The sequence below is a fragment of the Lepisosteus oculatus genome, chromosome 25 (genome assembly GCF_040954835.1).
Source record: "Lepisosteus oculatus isolate fLepOcu1 chromosome 25, fLepOcu1.hap2, whole genome shotgun sequence".
NCBI lineage: Eukaryota > Metazoa > Chordata > Actinopteri > Semionotiformes > Lepisosteidae > Lepisosteus > Lepisosteus oculatus.
This window is the reverse complement of record NC_090720.1, coordinates 7,158,273-7,179,630: the sequence shown is the minus strand read 5'-3', so window position 1 is coordinate 7,179,630 and position 21,358 is coordinate 7,158,273. Positions and strand designations below refer to the sequence as shown.

At 40.8% G+C, this 21,358-nt stretch overlaps 1 protein-coding gene across 6 annotated transcripts in view; it reads right to left on the bottom strand.

Moving 5' to 3' along the window:
• The window catches only part of phc2a (polyhomeotic homolog 2a (Drosophila)), a 90,142-nt gene that overhangs the window by 13,693 nt on the left and 55,091 nt on the right, over positions 1 to 21,358 (bottom strand). For 5 of the 6 annotated variants that reach the window (XM_015337127.2, XM_015337128.2, XM_015337130.2 and 2 more), the window contains 4 exons: positions 17,231 to 17,383; positions 15,296 to 15,599; positions 1,772 to 2,175; positions 623 to 788 (listed from right to left, as the gene is read on the bottom strand). In XM_015337127.2, coding sequence (XP_015192613.2) covers positions 623 to 788; positions 1,772 to 2,175; positions 15,296 to 15,599; positions 17,231 to 17,383 — 1,027 coding nt within the window. The remainder of the gene's footprint in view (positions 1 to 622; positions 789 to 1,771; positions 2,176 to 15,295; positions 15,600 to 17,230; positions 17,384 to 21,358) is intronic. The other variant, XM_015337131.2, reaches the window with a different exon arrangement.

The window sequence follows — 21,358 nt, the reverse complement described above, 5'->3', positions numbered from 1 at the left end:
GCAAAGCAGAACAATTTGATCTGGAAAGGGGCTTTGTGAGACATTTTTCATATTAAAAAAAAAAGTGAATCTACCCATCATCTTTCAGAACAAAATCGGGTTGTGTGGAATAAAAATGGGTGTCAGTTTTGTTTAGTGTGGTACAAACCATGAATCATGAAAGGCTTCTCTTTGAACAGTAATAAAACATTGTCCCCATTATACCCTAAATATGTATGCCTGTGAAAAAATAATATTAAGCACTCTTAAATATTTTAAAAAGCTTCACACGTATAAAAATGCATAATCTAATTTAAAAATGCATAATGTCTTTAACACAAAACCCTGAGCATTATACGTACAAGTCAAGGGAGGGTTGTGTCACTGAGAAGAAGGGTAAAAGTCAAAATGTCTGTGCATGTACTGCACCTTGCCACACAGCAAAGTTTCTCATGCAAAAACTTTCTTATAGCTGCTGACACTATCTATCAGATCTATCAGAAGGCTAATATTTAGACTGCAGGCACGGTCAGCTGTTACTGATGAGTGCTCATTATAATATGGAGGGGTGCGGTAGTGTTCCAGATCCTTTCTCTACCTATCTGGGCAATCTGTAGCCGTTCTTGGGAACCAAAAGCAGTACCTGGCGCCATGGGCTTGTTGGTGTCGGTCTTGCGCTGCTCGGTGGTGGCTATGGTCAGGGTTGCAGCGGGGGCTGGTTGCTGGGGGATGGTGGCCTGAGATGTCTCCCTGCTTGCTGCTGGAGCTGCCTTGTCTTTAGTGGCACTATCCTGGACAGGCCGGGTTGCCTAATAGCACACGAGAGAAAGGAGTGAGGCGAGGAATGGGGACAGCGTACACTTTTGAGAAGTTCTGCCGTCTCTGCGAGAGTAACGAATAGCTCCCTGCTGGCAACAGAAGTTTTGTTCAGCTTTTTTAAAAGTCTTTAATGATTTAATTTCTTCTTTCCTGGAGGTGTATAAGCTGTATGTTCTTTAAAGACAATATGCCTGTCGTCCCTTACAGTCGCTCAGGTGGGTAGCTGCATCAGCGTGTGTAGGCTGCAAAGGAACAAGTAAAGGTTTATTCCACCCTGGAAAGAGAAGATGGGAAACACAACGTTTTGGCCGTGGAGCATGGCCGTGACGTAGTATGGGGAAACAAAAGCCAGGAGAGAGGAGGCGGGAGCAGGGGAGAGGCAGAGTGGCCAATCAAGTGGTGCGAGGTCGAGAGAGGTGAGGAGAGGTGTGAAATGAAACCTACAAATTGATTGGCCACTCTGCCTCTCCCCTGCTCCCGCCTCTTCCTCTCTCCTGGCTTTTGTTTTCCCATGCTATTTTATCTTCACTGACTGCCCTGTCTTTCTTACACCCGACGAAGGCTCCACAGGCGAAACGTGGTGTTTCCCATCTTCTCTTTTCAGCATGGAATAGACCTATCCCTTACAGTTGCTTCTTTTGTTAAAGCCTGTCTTGATCTTATGGTTAACCCAGTCTTGACTTCAATCACTTGAGTTGCTGGGTCTTTAAAATTTTTTTGAGAAAAGGTCCCGTTTTCATCATCTACACTGTAATCCCTTTTAACAATCCCAGACTTGTGTTGCCGCAGACCATGTAAGAAGACAAATCCTACGTCACATGAGAACACAGGCCTGTTACTTCATTTTAAAGTCCCATACCTGACTGTTTCATCGATTCAACATAGCACTGAATAACAATGTAGAATGTTGTTGAGAATTGAAGGGGACAGTTATTCCTTTCGATATTGCTTACCGCAGCAATGTAACTCTTACCGTGTTGGGCGCTGGCTGGATCTGGAGGTTGACTGCAGCCAGCTGGACAGGCTGGGGTTTAGGATGGGCCGCCTGGTTCATTGCTGTGGGATGTCCATTCTGGGGGCTCACCGTGGAGTGGAAGATGGTGGCCTGCTGGCTCGGTGCAGGGGCCTGGTGGGCAGGAGGTTTGGGCAGGACGGGGATGGAGCATTGCTGGCTCTGGGACTGGGTGGCCAGGGCTGACTGGATGGTGAGGGCCTGCACTGGCTGGGCCTGCGTCTGGAGCTGGGGCTGGATGGAAGCCGTGTGCAGGAGCTGGGCCTGGCTTCTCTGGGGGAGCTGGGATTGCTGCTGGATCACAAACTGGTGCTGCTTGTGCTGCTGGTGCTGAATGAGCTGGTGAGGCTGGATTTGGGTGTAGGCTGGAACAAACACACAGACAGGATTTGTTGATGAGAACAACTGAAGGGTGACTTTCACAAGTTTTTATTCTGTGTGCGTTGCATTTTGTTCAGTTGCCCATGAGTTTTAAATGTTTATACTATGAATTTTCATTTCTAATGTTTCCATAAGGGCTGCATGATGACGCAGTGGAGTGCTGGAGCCCTGAGTTTGATTCCAGACTTGGGTTGCTGTTTGTGTGGAGTTGATATTTCTTGAAATTTTGAAATTATATAGTTCTCCCCACGTTCACATGGGCTTTCTGCAGGTGCTCTGGTTTCCTTCCACAGTCCAAAAACATACTGGTAGGTTAAAGGTGTTCTGGGAAAACTGTGAAAACCTGGTGCGAGTCTGCGTGTCTGTGTCTGTGTGCCCTTTGATGGACCAGTATCTTGTCCAGGGTGTACCCTTCCTTATGGCAGAAACAGGAAGTATTGGAAGAAACAGAAAATGGATGGATGTTTTCCTATTACTTGTACTTTACCATAATTGTACTGTGCTTTACAAACTTTAAATCATCTTACAAGAGTCTTACCATAGGAAAAACTTTTAGAGGTATTCTCTACGTTTTCTGTCTCAAAAGTTCAGGTTTGTTTCTAAAATTATAATTAAGTAATTCAATAATAAACTTATATCATACAATTAATTACAACATTATATTATATTCTCTTTTCCATAACTACATTTTCCTTGCTACATCTGTCTCCTTTATTATTGCACTTCCATTTTTGACTTTCACAAAGGTGGAGGACAGATTTCCCCCAAGACCGAAAAAGCTCTATCAATTGTACTGTTCATCCTTGTAACAACAACTCATGTGATAAATTGTCCTTGACATGTTCAGAATGACTAGCTCTCAATTTAATGTAACTGTATCCATAAGCACATAAGATTAAGCAAGGGTGTCTGACTTTTTGCTTGATAGGAGGTTAAAACATTTTGGATACCACCATGTGAGATCACATAATTTCAGTGTTGACTGATATAAAGGAAAGAAAACACTAAAATGCACAGATGAGTCAGAGTAAGATGACAACAACTAGGAATTTGTTGAGTTCTGAATGACATGGGACAACAACATTCATTAATGGCTTTTACACCCAAAACTGCTTTGAGGGTTTTTTTAACAGCTGTTGACAGTACTTTTCAAAGTGGCTTGGCTCTTCTTGTAAGCACTGGCACATCTGAGAAAGACACCGGTACCTGAGCTCAAACATTTGAGCAGCCCAAGGGACAACTTTTCACCACAGCTCATCAGTCAAGATCTGACTGCTGCTGTCAGGTGTTTGTAGAAAAAACAATGAGCTACTCTGAGGCCAAACCTATAAAGCCTGATAAGTGGAACAATGTAAATAAACACCAAGTTCCAAGGGCTGCTCTTTTTGCCTTGCTGATGAACCCCCATCCCAGTTCCCCTATTCCCAAACATTCCTGACATAATTCCAGAGCAGACCACAATGTCCCCTTCACTGAGGATGAATCTGCCTTTCAGATTGGAATTCCTGCATATTTCTGGAATATGTTCTCTGACTGTTCAGTGGAGTGTTACACGGAACCCCCTGTTAAACAAAAAAAGTAAAAAATCCAGTCCTTGCACTGGAGCTAGGGCTGCAGTCATTGTCTATGTGGTAAAGTGTCAGGATTGCTTTGGAAGGAACAAGGTCAGCAGACGGATAGGAACAATTAACCTGCATTGTGTGGTGCAAAATAATTTTTGTTTCCAGGTGCCTTCTGCTTCAAGCTTCTGCTTGAAAGTTCTGGTGAGATCTATACAATGTTCGTCTTATGAAGGAAGATTAATAGTGATAAGATAAGATCACTTTATTAGCCATACAATTTCTTGCATTAGGAATTCGTCTTTTCACCTACCCCAGCTTGCTCTCCATGAGACACAGACACACAGACAGGGAGAGAAGCTTGGAGACAGAGCACAGGGTCAGCCATTGTACAGCTCCCCTGGAGTAGTTGGGGTTAAGGGCCTTGCTCAGGGGCCCAACGGAGTAGGATTCCTCTGTTGGCCACGGGATATGAACCGGCAACCTTCTGGCCACAGGCACAGATCCTTAGCCACAGTGCCACCACGCTGCCCTGATGTCTGTAGGTCATCTTTTTCTACATAACTGCAAAGGAACTCTGTAATAATTTACATGCTGTTGAAACTGATATGCTGGCTGCTAAGAAATGATATCCTTGGATCATTCTTAGTTGACTAGCATTTTCATACTAGTCAACTGCCTGATTACTCATTAACTTGAGTTAATGGCCAGTTAACTGAATGTAAAAAGGTAAGTTTAACTAAAACTAAGACCAAAATGTGGCCATACAGAACTCATTTCTATAAACAATTGCTCTTTATAATCATTACATCAGTCCAAGTTTTATGGCTGGACCTTCACTTTTGTTGGAAAAAGTCCTAGAAATAAACTTGGAAGTTGTATGGTTGCCTGTGGTTTAATGCTGACAAGTGTTTCTAAACCAAGCTGGTAAATGCTGGCATGGGCAACAATAAGAGAAATTAATTTTCTTTTTCAGAAAAGCAGCTGATAGCTGTCAGTTGTGACTCATGTGATCCCTGAAGGCTTGCTTAATGCTGTGTTTTAGTACAGAATTTGTTCCCCCTTCATAAATAATAAGCATAACTCTGTGAGGTGGCTGCCTGACACAGTTGAGGCCACATTATAGGGGTCTCTTGGGGTTTTTATTGTTCAGACAGAGAACTGTACTTAAACTGGGTGAGTGAATTCAGCCAGCTGTTCCCTTTTCTTTACAGCGTCGGCTTCGTGGACAGAAACCGAGATCAGTTCTCCCAGCCATAAACTGCTTTTCTTTATTGTGCAACACTGACACCATGATGTTCCAGTTAGGCTTCAGTCACCACACTCCCAGTTACAGATCTGCGCTCATGCAGTGGGGTTCCGAGGGAGTGTGAGTTGAAGTAATTTCTCATCGATACCATACTGCTTACCAGAGAACAGAAGAGTCATGGTTTCTAGAATCTATCATCATAGAATGTCCCTGGCAAACGTTCATCAGAATGGTGGGAGGGGAAGGGGGGATGTGTTCTGTTTGCCAATGTCTTTAGACACAGCAATATTTTCTGTTAAGAGGGCATAAATTAAGAACTTTTTGTGAAAATGGACATCATAAACCATCTCTTTTATCACCCTTCACCCTTTAAATGCTTCGAGTTATTGGGACACAAATAGATAAAAGCATCAAATACATAATATGCCAAAGTAAATCCTAACACGTTTTTCTTAAGACCAAGGGTTAAAAGATCGGAAGCCTATGTGTTGAAGCTGAGTCACAGTCTCAGCCCAGAGTGGGTGGCCTTCCTTAGAGGAATGTGCGTGTTGGAGTGGGCTTTGCAATTGATGCAGATCCCGAATCCTTGTGCTTTGAATATTACACGCAACTTTGGTCACAAGTGATACCCCTGCCTTTTGTAAGCACTAAAGAAGAAACGGCAAAGATCTCAGAGATGGTGGGGAAAAAAAGGGATTTTTCCCAGCCGGGGGTGGTGGTTGGGTAAGTGCAAAGTTTGATGACTCAGACTTCCCTTATATGTACTGTTTCCTCTTGTCCACTGGAGTTGAGTCAGTGTGCAGCCCTGCCATGATCCACACACAGCACGAGCTGGAAAGCCCCAGACTTCCCAGGAGCCGGAATCTTGTGACAGCCTCGAGCAGCCGAAGAGGAAGACGCCAACCAGATGGCTGAACTTCAGGCTTTGCACAGCCAGTTAGGCTAGGGGCTTGGAACTCCTGCCCTTTGAGACTTCAGTGTTTTTTCTCCTGCGCATGTGAATAGTGTTAGTTAACTCCTCGTTAACCGGATGTGCCACAGAGGAGGACTGGAGATGAGGACAGCTACAGTTTATATTGCTGCCCAAGCCCTGTAAAGCCCGGCATCTGAGATACATAAAAGGTTTAGCTTTGTAATGGAAATAACACCAAAACGTGTCTTCCTAAAACAACTGCCTGATTTAACACAGAAAGACAACACCAGCACTCTGTGAGTACAGAGCCAGAATCTAAAATACCAGAAGTTAAGGATACAGGAAACCAGCTTTGAAAAACGAAACACACCTTATTTTCACAATGACAAGCATTCAGGGAATAAATCTGTGAGGCAGCCTTTTCAAGGTTTAGATAACTTGTGTCAATTTTTTCCTGAGAGGCTGTGCCAAAGGAGGTGACAAAGAGTTGGAGTACACTGAGGAGGAGAGCTGCCGGACAGCTGTACAGGACCTGTCAAGATTCTTGTGAAATTCAATCTAAGCTTGTGAAATAATGATAGAAAAATTGTAACAGTGATGGCTAACTGATTCCTCCAATTAGTACTGTAATGGTAAGGTTCGTGATATCAATATTAAGAACAAGTTTCTCATTATCCTTATTTTGCGTAGATTTAAAAAAAATCTTTCTAAATTGTTTAAATTAATGTACTTCCAATTTCTTGTTTAGATAGAAATTGAAAAAAAAAAGTTTTGCCAACAATAATTTGGAGGGCGGTAGGAAAAAAAATACACCTGAAAAAGATGTAACCAAATAAACATATTTTCAACCTGCATGTAGGGCCATACCAGTCTAAAGATTTATTCTTTGCCCCCTTGAAATTATTTCTAATGGTGATGAATTCCTTAATATACAGACGAAAGTGTGGCGTCTGAATGCACACACAATACTCGCAATGAATCTATGGCACACTGCACACAGAAGAAAAACAGTCACATTCAGAGCATAAATGCTTTAGCTTTTTGTGATAATTCATTGTGACTGAGCTCCTTTCCATGCTACCTTACCCTTCAGAAAACTAAAGGTTTGTGAGGTTATTCCCTCTTCCGGTCAGCTGGGGGCTAGACCATGCCCTGAGATGACGTGTGTGGATATGAGATGATGCCACATGGGAACTAAAATTGGATTGGATTGCTTACTAGTTTAATCTGTACACAGCCAACAAAAAATGATAATGATTGTATCAACTTCTGCGATTCTTCTGGATTTATAATGAAACATGCTCATTAAATAACAAGCAACAGAAAATAGTAAATGTAACTGCAAAATGAACTGGATGAACACCCGCTGCAAACTTGCAATGTAAGCTTGATATTGATTTCTTATACCAGTAAAGCCCATTACTGTATAAATAATTAAGTGCTACTTTAAATAATATTGTAAAATAATATAACATCTTTCACGTCCTTCAACACACACAGATCTGTATTTTATATAGTGTAGCTCTGGCAGCTGTTACCTGTAATATGGAAGAAATTGTGCTTCATAGTATTATAGATTTTGCAAATGTTTTAGTATCGCATGTAATAAGAAAAGTTTATAAAACTGGCATCTGTAGTTAGGAAGATAGGTTAAATCGGAAACATTCATAACACTGGGCAATTAAGGTCCATGTTTCACACAAATTAATTTGTGGTTTTAAGTTCAAAGGCTGATACCAAAACTAGTGATTTTGGACACTGACAATAAAATCAGCTGGAAAAATACTTGATCCTTCTTTCTTCCCTGACCTGTCTGCAACTTCTGTTCCTTAACTGGCTCATTAAAGGCCCTAGTGTCAGCAAGTCACTTGGTTAACTGTTAAAAGCTCTATCCTCTGGTCCTCATGCTTGATCTATTGGGAAGTCTGTTCTTGCTTAAGGCAATTTAAACAAATAAACTCCTAATAAGAGGTGGGTAAAGTGTTTTGTTTTAGTTTCAGACCCATTACTCCTAGTTAGGTGCTTTTAAGTCTAATTGGATCCTCATGAGTAGAAAACTCTTCTATGGGAAAGCAGTTTCTCTCCATAAATCATGGCATTGTTTGCTGTTGGACCAGGAGTTCTCAGAGTGCAACATCCCAGGCTGAAGTTTCAAACAAGCCCATAGCCGAATCAAATCAAGTCTGCATTAGGTGAATAGAGAAGGTGAATGCTTCTCTCCCAGCTACCACTGGATGAAATTTGTCAGCCTGTAAACTGGGATTTATGAGGAAGGGCCCACGGGGGCTGGGCCATCATTTTTTAATAGGTGATATTGAAGCCCAGCAATTAATTTTCACTAGTAGCTCTTACCTATACATACTGAGACCCCTCCGTTTTGAATAACAGTTGATTTTGTTCTACGTGCGGTAATTTTGATGTTCAGAGTAAGGGGCAATGCCAGAATGAGAGCAGTGGACATAAGTGGCCGCAAAATCTTGCAGCACGGCAATTGTCTTGCCTCAAATGTGATAATAAGGATCCTTATGAGCATCATGCTATTTGGCAGATCGTTTTATAGCCCAGTAATAATGTGAGCATGCCTGTAGAACACTGTGAAGTTTAAAATAAACGAACATGAAAAAAAAATAGAGGATGGTCAACAAAACCCTGGTCAAAATGCAAATCTTGATTGCAGAGTTGTTAGGACAGATGTAACTCAGCATGAATTAAAGCCCTGTGCAGTTGCCTTTGCCATTGTAAGTTTGGTTACCAAGGAAGCCATATGGTTCTTTATTGTAGAGAAGGTCAATGCTGTGGGTGTTACTGTACCAAGAGAACTGTGGCACAGGGCATGAAAAGGTGGCAGGACCTATTTAGGTGAGGAATGAAAGTGAAACTGGCAGCACAGCCCAGGCCTGCATCAGGAAGAGGAGGGGGGACGTCACTGACTTCACAACTAGTGCTGCTGGAGAAGCAAGTGCAGATCACAATCCATGCACAGCAGCTGGGGCGTCTGCCAAGTGGTCTGGACATTGAAACTGCCATCTCTTGCAAGGGCTTAGTCAGGACTTAAATAAGAATTTCTAATTTGTTTGGAGGGTCTGCACCTGCCAAAAAGCAAAACCCTCTTATCTCATTTTCACCTTCCTTGTTTAATTTGCATGTATTTAAATACAATTTGCATAGTTTAATGGTGACAGAGAGTTAATCTCGTAACAGAAGCAGAAGAAATCTAGAAATGCAGACTCCTCTGACCTACACACCTTTGAGTCACTTCCCCTCTATCTAATCACAGGCAGTCCAGCCCCATACCGAAGGTTAAGCACCAGTTGCATAGAGTTCCGGCTCTTATCGACAGCACTACAAATCTTTAGGAAACCTTAGAGCTCACTGTGCTCCTGAGACCAGGGAGAGCCCTGTACCCTCCCCTCAAACCAATGACTGTTTTGAACCCATGAGCTCAGGCATGCGTCTTTACCAGCTTGCCACCTGAGAGGCCACATACAGCATACCACCTCTTTGTCCTTCATTAAGGTCCGCTTTTTACAATGGCAGTAGCCATGAGAAGATAGTGCTGTGGCCACAATTCACTCAATGGCTATCTTGGCATCACCTCGCGCTCGTCTGACACCTGCAGAGCTATTTGTTAACCGACACATTTCAAGCCTGATGGAAGAGGTAGTAATGGCTCATCTCTCAGTGCCACTGGAAGCCTGCAGGAATCTGGCAAGATGCAGGAGGTGTTTTTTTTTCCTGGAAGGTCAAGAGATCCCAGCCCAACTAAATCTCTCCACCCTGGTGGCGCTCCGTTGGTTGTGCACGGCTGTTTGTGGAATCCTGGTCACATCTAGAAATCAATTTTAATTTAACCTACACATTAGTGGTTCATTCCTTCTGGTTGGATCATTTGACTAGCATTAACATGCTAACACTCTGAAGGAGACACATTCACTAGCCAAAATATTAAGAATCTGCAGGCATTTGAAAGGGAAACTTGATGAGCAGTACTTCCAGACTTCCATGACTTTCCCTTTCCAGATCAAACCCAAGATCTCAATCCTTCAAATAAAAAACCTGGCGAGACCAGCACATCATTTTCACACCCCATTAAATCATTACAAACTGCAGCTGAAGGTGATTCTTCTACATGAATGAGGAGCAGATATTTTAAGTCCCTGTTGAATATAAGCTATGTCTTGTTCAAGCTGTTCTTGCAACTCGCTTGATCCCAGTACGTTTTTGTTTTGTGGGAGATCCTTGAACATTTGAGTGAGAAAATACAAAATTCTAAAACAATATGAGCCATTCTGGGTTTTCGGAGTTGTTACACATACGGATACTCAAGTTAACACAATATATATGAGAAAAATGGTATGGGGTGGGGGGCTTGTTTTCATTCTTGGTAATGTATGGGTTGGCATTCCTTCAGAAACAAGACATTCGGTCATTGTCTGAGCGGAAAAAAAAAACAGCAATGGATGAAAGGTCTGGAACAGTGGTTATTTACAGTGTTTCCATTAATAAAGTGGTTTGCACTGGGAGCAGGGGTATACTGTGACACTGTGGGATTTAAGGCCTCAGCCGAGAGTGATGAAAGATCTATGTGCTAGCTGCTGCCTTGCTGTGCCTGGGAAGCAGAACTGGAACTGTGGTCCTAAGGAGGGCTGATCCGCTTTTGGCTATTTCACAGTATTGTTATTAGTATTTGCTGTGTGTTCACTCCTTTTTCACATTTTTATTTTCATCATCACATTTTGTGAGAATGTCTCTCCGCAGACCGTTAATCCAGTTTCACTCTTGAACTCAGAAGTGTTTTTTGTGCTGTTCTAAGAACCCGGCCTCCCACTCAAAACTCCCACACATATTTGTATTTTTATCTTCCTGGGGATCAATGGAGGTCCATCAATTGTTTCATTGTGTCTTATGTTAAACTAAAGCTCTTTGTGAAATTGTTCACAGACGGAGCAAAGAGGCCATTTTTTTCCCCCCACATGAGAAGAAAGCATTTGTAATTCTTTTTTAAAGTCAGTCTAATAGTGTTGCCCAGCCATCCCAAATGAGTATAACATCAAACATAATTTCACACACATTTAGCATTTACAATTGCTGTGTATAAATGCATCCTTATATATATACAGTAGCTTTAATAAAATTGAAAAAACAGAACAAGCTCTGTTTAGAATATGTGCGCTAAATAAAATTGTTTTGGGTTACTGTACTAGGATTATATCCAGCTCATTGTGTGCAGGACTAAGGCGTCTATTATAATTTGTGTATAGATGAATAAATGTGTAGTTATAAGATGCAGACAAAAGAAGCAACACAAATGATGGGATCATTCCAGCTTTGAATTTAACAGCTTAATTGAACTAATTCTTTGGATAAGAATGACGGTTTTTAGGTTTTTTGGATTAACAATTTCTTAGAGCTACTATATGGATAAGGAGAACCATGGTAACTCAGACAGCAGGGGCCTCTAGCTCCTGACCGGAAGGTCCCGGGTTCAATCCCAGGTAGGGGCAAGCGATGTACTGTAGCTTGTTTCAATTCCTTCCAGACAGCTCCCAGGTCCACTCAGCCAGCTTTCCAAGTGAGAACCGGGGGTTAATCCTTCCGGGAGTAATAGGCCGGCCAGAGCGTGATGCTGACCACATCACCTCCACCACCAGTGTTGGATGGTCAAGAAAAATGGTGACCCCTGCCCCCCATTCCCCATGGGCCTTTATGGCCCGAAAAGGGGACCTCGCCTACCTACCTATTGTATGTATAAGGATTCATTTATACACTGCAAGTGTAAATGCTTAATGTGTGAGCAATGGATGAAATCAGTAGCTCATTGAAAACTAGGTCTTAAACCAGCACGACTGAAATGAGCAACTCTTGATCTATATGGTAATATGTGATGAGAGAGAGGCATACTGGCATGGTGGACTACTAATACTAATCAGAATTCCAGGATCTTGGGAACCAGTCTGTATAGTTTGAATTTTTTTCCTTTGTTCAAATGGGTTTTCTCTGGGTATCTGGTTTCCTCTTGCTGTCTAGACGAGTCTTTAAACTGCCTGTGTGTGTGTGAGAGGGAGAGAGCTTGCTTGTCTGTCTGCCCTGTGATGGATTGGAGTCCGGCCTTGGTCCATGAATCTGCCAGGTCAGGCTCTGGCTCCCTGTATACCTCTAAGGATAGGTAGATAGTGAAAATGCATGGAAAAATGGATTGATGTGAGAAAAAGAAAGTTTTAAAAGAATGTTAGAGTGTGGGAATTCCTATTGAATGTAATCTACCTCCTAGGTTTAAAAGAAATCCCAATGTAATGGACAAGAAAAGATCTAAGGAGGCCAGGAAAGTATACCAGAGCTATTACATTATAACAGTAAAGCCAAATATTGTCCTATCCCAGTGGGAGGTAAAGATTGAAATAAACCTTAATTACCCTGCATACCTGACTCCAGGTAATGTTATAAACTGTCTGATCACACCTACAAAGTAGCTCACACGCACACATCACTAAGTGTGACATTAAAAATATAACTAATGTATTGCTTAATATGCATTGTCAGTGTGTTTCTATACCATACAACCAATGTACAGCTCTGCTACAGTATAATCAAAATGCATTCCTCATTGTAATGTGTGGGTTATGATTAAACATATATACAGTATGAACTTGGGGTTTAACTGCACGTGACTAAAATGCAATTATGCTGATTTTATTCAGTTCCCAACATCTGGTGTGTCTTAAGTGTTATTAGACAGCAGTGTCTTTGTACCTCTTGTTGTTTCAGCTGCTTTCTTCTAAAGCATCTCCAGATTTTCACTGACGTTTGCTACAGGCTACCACATTGCAGCTGCCCCGGCCCCAGCTGGTGGGAAGGCAGGGGAAAGGTGTGTCTCTGCATGTGGACTCCTCTGCAAATAGTGCTATGCTGTTGTCATGATGTTCGCCAATGTAATACCTGGCTCCTGAAATGCAGCTTCCAATGCATATAGCTTATTGTAATAAGATAAAAAGGCTACAATAGGACATTAAAATTGGGTACATCCTATTGTACACAACCTCAATAATTCACAAGAGAAAAAAAGACTGTAAACTGTGAACTGATATTTCAACTAGATGGTAATAACAGGATTATATGTACTGTATGGACTTTTCCCTAAACATAGGACTTTGTATTGTCATTAGCCGTTTTTCCTTTCGATGAAAATTCTGTGTCTGAACGATTTTCTTTTCTCCTCTGGAATTAATTCTAACAGATTATAAGAGAGACAATTAATCTGGGAGGCAGAAAGAAACCCACCACCCAGGGAAACGAGGCTACTGATACCACCACTACAGGTGTGGTTTCCTTCCAGGCTAAAGGCCTGGCTGTTTGAGAGTGACATTTCCATGGCAACCGAATCAATCATTTCCTTGAGTGCGGGTGGCCAGCATTTCCATTCACCCTTCCCTTTTAATTTCCCCCACCCCCCTCCAGTTTTGAAACAAAGCAACAGCAAAGGGCAGGGTTCTCGGGTTTGAATGGCTGTGCACACGCACTCCCAGACTGACGGGCACACAACAGCCTTGCGTTGCACGCGCTAATCCACACACACCAACATGCTTACAAACACACACAGCTGAGCGCATCAAGAGATGCAATCAGCTGTCTTCATTAGAAATCCTGAGATTCACACTAGATGTAACCATGACATCAATCAATGTGGGTGTTAGTATCATAAACAACAATGTGTCCTAAAATTACAACAAGCCCCACAGAAGTCTCCAGAGCCAAATTAATCCTGTGCAGTTTAACACTGTTTTTATTTTATACTACACACTGAATGAACGCCACTTCACTCTCACTTGTTTTAGCTGCTATTTCATTGATCTAATAATAAAAGTTTTTAAGTATCGCAGAATCTCAAATGGCCCTGGAAGTACCTAAAATGTCATAGGTAACTCAATTTGGCTCAATAATTATAATTTATTTGTTAATTTTTAATTTGTAATTTCCCTCCAAACTGCTTTGAAAAATAAAATGATCCGATTCACAAACACATAAATTCTCATACCTGTGTTTTTGTCCTGACCAGTATGACTTCTGTTTTGCATATATATTTTACTGTATATTATACAGTGAATTGATATTATTCAATAAATATTCAAATAAGACATTGCTGTCACAAGAACAAGTAGAGGCTTATTCCAAGCAGCATAATGAATGTTGAATGATTTACACCTGCTTTACAGGTTTAGTCTTGTGTTAACTAATCAGGTTGCTCAAGGATTACAAGGGTTGAGAACTGAAAGTAATTTCACATTTACCAAATGTCCCTAGGCCTGTCTGAGGCTCATTTCAAGCAGATGCACTGTGTACCCTACAGTAATATACAAATTAATTATATATGGTTATGTCTAGAATGCCAGTAACAATTTGTGGAATATCACTGTATTTTAGAGGAACTGAAAATGCACCTTGGATGCAAAAAGATGAGAAAAAATAACCCACTGGCTGAAGTACCCTGCAATTTCTGTCCTGAATGACCCTATTCAACAGCAGCTTGTGCTTCTTAATTTTCAGAGGATATGCCAAAGCATGCTCTGATTGAACACAAATGTCAAAAGCCAGAGTTTACATAGCATACACAAAACCATGCCACACTAGTTGAATCCTAAAGCTACACTGAAGACGGTTCAATTTAAACACAGAACAACCTTTTCAGTGTATACAGCTTGACATTGGACAGTTTCAAAAGCTGTCTTCTTGGCTTTCTAATGTTAATCATGAAAGACCTAGCTGGAAATGTAATTCCTTGTACAGAATTGTTGTCCCTGTTAAAAAGCTACTGCAATCAATTAAGATTAATTTTTATCTTAGAAATCATAGAAAATATATACTCCACACATGCCCACATCTGCTTTGATAAATACATTTGTGAATTTGCTCACTATATCCATTGACCATTTTAAGAACATTTTATATAACATTTCTGATGTTATTAATAAAATGTATCCATCCAGCCGTCAATTTTCAGTACAATTTGTCCTGTGAGGTAAGGGACACAGTAGAATTCATAAAGTGTGTCAAGGCTAAATTGAAATGACCTGATAAAATAACCACTAATAATGAGGGTTAACTGGCCATTTTACAGTCGTCGCATGCATCTGTGTAATATGAAATGTTTGTTAGAGCCAAGCTTGATCTTTAAGCACACCAGTTGGTCCTAGCCCAGACTCATAATTTGGATTGATTTTGTAATTTTCTGATGATCTGTGTAGATTGCATAGCTTTTTTGCAAAGTGGCTTGAGGTTTTGGGCTGAGAAACTCCTCTACGCTCCAGGCTTTACTCTTCGGAATGGCTACCCCTCTGCATGTGGTCACTGTTGTGTTGAGCAGCGGGGAGGAGAGACGAGGAGCCTACCTGGAGTGATGAGAGGATGGCTGCTCACAGAAGTCACATTCCTGCTCACATTCATCACGCGCGCCTCCAGGCTGGGGGAGCTCTCTCCTTTCTTGCCACCCTCTGTGGTGTTTTCAGGGGAGCCCCCCTTCGCCCCCCCACTCTGTGCGCCTTGGCCGGGACCCTTCGTGTGGGCGGTGGCTGGGCCAGAGGGGACGGGCTGCGGGCCACTGGCCACCTGTTTCAGACTCAGGCTCTGAAGCTGTGTCTGGGAAGGGGAGCCAGAGGCTGCCCCCTGCTGACTGCGGATAGCAAGGTTCTGCACCTGAAACCACAAGGAGTGAAAGACTGGAAGCCTGTTTTCACAGTGTGACAGCCATTGGGGGGCTTAGAGTAAAGATCAACCAAGCTAATCTGACAGCGCTTTCTCACGAAAAAAGCAGAATGCTACTTCAAGGAGTTAGGCCTTGGAACTTTGAAAAATACTTTGTGGGCTCTTAGCATGTCTACATTGTCTAAATAGGCCTAGGAACTGGATAGTTTTGTGTCTAAAGGAAAGCAGGTGAGCATTCAGAGCACTGTCTTGGCTAAAAATATTCTACCATGCAACAGTTTCTATTCAGTTGCATAGTAAAATCTTTGCTTGTCGCATCAGTCTTCCTTTTAAAAGGTTCATTGACTACTCAGCTAGCTGCTTTATTACACGCTATTCCTGTAGAGCCTAATTCAGTCATTTACAGCAGTTTAATTTAAAACTCATGAGGCTGGCATGCACACTATGGAGAACTGAGAACAAAGCACAGACGTGTCTCCTGCTATGCTAATCTACATTTGACTTGAAATGTTTTAATGAATTGTCCATTAACACTCCTACTGTAAATCTGAGTTTAGATTTTTTTTGTTTTCCCACAAACAATTTTTTCTATCATATTTTGGGCTGGCGGTTGTGATCACCCTACTGTGCCTCTGTCAATGGATATACTTTCCTAGCACCAGCCTGCCAGTCTATAGGTCATTTCCAGTGCTCCTAGAACTTTTTTAAAGCATTGGTTGCATGCTTTGCATTCAATCTCACCTTTATTGGACCTAAATTCACTCCGGAAATTAACTGATAATTTGTAGTGTTTTGATACAGGTCTATGATGCCCTCTAGTGCAGTTTACAGCAATTACAGAGCGGTCCTATTGTGTGGTCAGTCATTCTCACTGATTTCTGAATTAATGTTTGGGAAATATTGTATAGAACTGGAGTACCTCCTCAGTTTAAAAAACAAACAACCTTTTAAAATAAGTCGGCGAAAAATAACAGCAGGTTCTTAAGTGGTTTCGTTAAAATTATTTCCACAGGGAGTTGGTCACTTTTTAATATGTAACCCACTGAGTACATTAAGGAACACTCATCCCAAACAGTGTGGTCAGCGTTACTTGCATGTTGCTGTGCATACACCTTGGATAAAGAGGACAAAGCTGTGTAGACCTTACAAACAAAAAAATCATTAAACAAGCAGGATGAAAATGTTGCCAATTTATCAAATCCCCCACTTAATGTAGGAAATAAGCCATGATTTAACAATTCAGCATGTCAGACTGTGACGAGTCAGTAGCACCCTGCATCTTTGCACATTATAGCACTCGGAATAGACAACTGCATTATTTGCAATATGATGGAATGTTTTTGAGTGCAACATCTGCATTCAAGAGCAAATATTTCTTACACTCCAACAGTGGGGTACTGTTCCATTCAAGGTTTGATCATCTCAAAGCTTTTGCATTTGCGTGCAGATTATCACACTCTGGGGGATAAAAGAGGCTGGTGATATTGGGGGTGGTGGTACTGTATATATTGAGCTGTTGTGGCATAGTGAGCACCCCCAAAAACACATGAAATTGTCCACTTTTCCAATGCAGCTTGGCGAGGGCTGTGTTGTACTCCAGCAGGGCAGGATGGCTCTCTTACCTGGGCAGTGGCGGATTGCTGGCCGGCTGGCTGTGCAGTGGCCTCAGGCTGGACTGCAGTGACTGTGGCGGTTGGAGTGAAAATGAGCTGAGGGGACAAAGGAACAGCACGGCCTAGGCTCCTAGCTACTTGCACAAGGTTACTTTGCTGTGCCTGAAAATCACATCAAAACGTATGGCCTGTTTTATCTGGGCTCGTCAGGCAGCGCAGGCACAGACAAACCACAACAAGCAAGGGGCACTTTCCATGTGTTCTGCTGTGCCCAAAATATTATCTTGAACAGTTTTTAGGTGTCTACATACAGTATAGGCAATGCTGTTGGGGTATAACTGCCAGCTGCACAAAGACGTAATGGACAGATTAGTCGGTGCTTTTTAGCGCATCAAAGTTTGGCAATTGCATTTTCAACAAATAAAAATCCTGAGTTTCTGAAAAATGGGATTGTGTTTATCACTGAAACAAATCTAGTTTATTCTTCTTTCAAAACAAGCTCCGTTTTTCCAAGATACTATGGCTTTATGTTGTGCGTTTCAAATGATCCGAAATTAAGAAATAGCAGAGTGAAAAAGCACATTTCCATGAGAATTACATCACTTTTACATGGCTGCAACAAATGGCTTCATGCCACATGGCATCAGCTGTACCTGTCATTGATAATAAAAAAATAAAGGAGATGTCACTCCTGTTTCCAACATATCTATAAAACTGTTTGTATTTTGCGTGAAGTTCATTAGACATTAAAAAGCATGTCTTAACATTTGACAAAATATGGTGAAGATTGCACAGTTTGCAAGGAAAATATTTTTTTGTTAAGGCAAAGTGCCAAACTTTGATATATGTCTTAATATATTAGAGGAATGCAGAAACAATGAAGCAGTTTACAAATCAGAGTATGTCAAACTACACTTCTTTAAAGCTTTGGTAATGTGACCAAATGGTTGTTGTTTAGTTAAAGACAAAATGATGCATATATTTGAGAAACCAAGAATGCTCAATTAACGTTGGGTATGTCAAGATAATATTTTTACCAGTGCTTGCAGAGTTTTTTTTCTTCATAGTGTCACTTATTCAAGTTAATAGTGTGGAGTAATGAGCACCATGTAGGCAGTCTTTCTACCATGAGATAAATCAAGCGTAGTTTGATCTTTTGTAAGTGTATTTTTTAGATCGTTAGTTTCAATGCAAAGGACTGAGGTTAAGGATTGAGGTTAAATATTTCTGAATAGTGCATGGATATATTCTATATGATGTGAAAGGTTTGTCTTTTTGATTATCTTGGTGAAAGTCCAACCTGATTCACAAATGATGTAAAGCGTAACTAAGTTTAATTGTTTCTTTCATTTCTTTTCAGTGTATCTTTCTGCACATCAGCTGGTTAATCTGATAAATCATGCTCGCTTTGTCGAGTTTTCTAGCCTTTGGTCTGTTCATTTGTTGTACCTTAAGCTACAGCATTTTTCCTTTTTTCTTAGGCTTGATGACTTTTTTATAATGAGCCCTTTACAATGATTGAGTAAGTGTGTCACAGAGTAAACTCAATTAAGTTTTAATTTTCTACTGTAAATATTAGGGATGGAACAAATAACAAACCTAATGGAATGATTCAAAGTTACAAATATATTATAAAAGCCCTGTTTCAGTAGAGAAAAATCTTTTAACAATTCCATTATGAATACGTTTTTCTACTGCTTTGCCTTGGTCTTAATTTTGAGATTTATGGCAATACCTTGGCATGAACTGTGGTTCTGGGAATAGCAATAAATTTGTATTGTACCACGGCGTACAATGAAAAATAGAATTTTGAAATGCATGTACAATATCAGCTTTGAAAACATTACAGCATGAGGACCTGAAAAACTGTCAGGCTGTGAAGGATGCTCTTAAAAAATCTTAAAGGTATTGATTGGAATGATCCTTATGAATAGTGACATTGCAGTAGTAGGTCACACAAATAAGAAAGAAATCAGGATGCATTATTTTGTGCATGCATTATCTAAGCTTCACCACTGATTTATCCAAATATCTAAAGATTGAGCAACTGAAGCCTGTCTTTTACTATTCTTTTTTCAGGCAAGCGAGCTGTTGGAATAGTGACTAGGGAGAGAGCTCAGATGCACAAGAGTGGATTTGGCTTTTCTGTCGTTAAAGGCCATGACTCTTGGCTTTAGTGAGTGAGCTTCCAGAGATCAGAAACAAAGGCTATACACCCATGGAAGGAGATCGCCATTGCCAAGGCACCACATGGATGAAGAATCATAAAGTAGCCCAGACAAAGAGGTAGGTTGTGTTTGTGATTCTGCTGGGGAAGGGGTGGTTTGATCTTTGTTGACAATCAAGGGCTAATGCTCAGCCTCTACTGCATCTGCTTTCATTGCCCCAGAGGGGTTGTGTTGGGTCAGATTGGATCACCCTCTAAGTGATGAATAGGAAGCTCGCTACAGCCCCAGTCTGCAAGCAAAGCGGTTTTGTTTCTTCCTGTAAATTCACTAGTTCAGCGTCTTTTGTCTCGATTTACAATGTCCCTGCCAGGCCTAGGGCAATTTTCCTGAGCTCTGAATTAAAATGTTTTGGATGAAAAATGTCCACAAGTCGTTAAATCAGGTGGTGGGATAGGTGCTGAAATTGAGCAATGAGCACTGGTGCTGTGCTGGTAACATAGTAACATAATTTGATTCTCTGTTAAGACTTAGCAAGGTTAGATATATTTTAGTGGGAAAATAACTTTAAATATGCACTGTTCACAAATGTTAATACTGTGCAATATTAATAATGTTTTATTATCCCATCAAATGTTCAAAGTTGTGTTAGTGTTTCATTTTGAACTGTGAATACAAATTTCAGCAGGTCTATGAGCAAAAGAAATATTTTGAGGTTTAATTGAGGGACCTGACAATGGTAGAATTCAGATGTGTTTGTGAAAAATAGAAAACTTGGCCGTTGCAGTGCTTTTTCAAATGATTTGGGAGTCGCAATAAAAATAGAAATTACAACCTTACTCAACAAAACAGGTTTGACATTTTTAAAAAATGGTGGGATTGCATTTCTTCTCTGCCTTATCAACACTCCCATTATAAGCACAACCTGTATTTATGCTTTGCTTGGAAACACATGTGGTATATTTCACATCAAGCATCGTTGGTTAAAATTAATAGCTACCACACTGAATCTTTTTCTAAGCCTCACCCTACAAAGAAAATAATTGCACTTTGGAGGGGAAATATGGAACAGATGTACAATCACATATCAGGTAAGACAATCCTGCATCCACATTTCAAGATGATGATATGGTGGTCTAAATGGATGACAAGTCATTCCTATTTTAAATGCACAAGAGGTAAGGACATTGCTGAAATTAAATTCTTGCTTCCTATGTATGCATGCATATTCATATTGCTGCAGTCTTCCAAATCCTTGTAAAGGTCAAAATATTCAGTTTCCTAGATAAATTAATCATTTATTTGGTTGCTTTATTGTTAGCATCAACCTCTAATATGCTATAGGTAGAGAAAACCAGTAATTCCTTTTGCAGTAGGGTCTCGTTATCTGTGATTTTAATATTAGCAAATTTGCTTAGTCATGATTCAGTTTGGCTAGTGACAATGAAAGTAGAGCAAATCAGGATGAAGTTGAGCGGAAGGTTTTTAATTGCAGCTTTTCAAATTACTGAAGCAACAGACTAGGATCGTGAGACAAATCTAGCTAGTGAGACCACCTCTCTCTCCCTGCCCAAGTACCCACTACCCAGCATCTGTATCTCGGCATGATCATGTTTTTATAATGTAGCAGAAGCTCCTGTTTCTGTGGTAGCTGTATGGAGAATGACAGGCTGGGGACGGCTTTACAGGCCTCACAGTTTTATTACAATGAGGTGCGATAATTACAGAGGCAAAAAGAGAAAGTGCAGGCATCCGCTGGACAGATAGGAGGGATTCATGTTGTTTATTTTAGTCGATTAAAGTTTATTTTTTTAAGATTAATGCTTTATTCGTTAACTTTTATTCTTTTTATTTTTTATTATTTTTATTCATTAGCATACAAGGGAGGTTTACTTATTTATTTTAATCACACAGACTATATACTGTAGTAGATTATGCAAAAATAAACTATAGGGATGAACTTGGTTATATG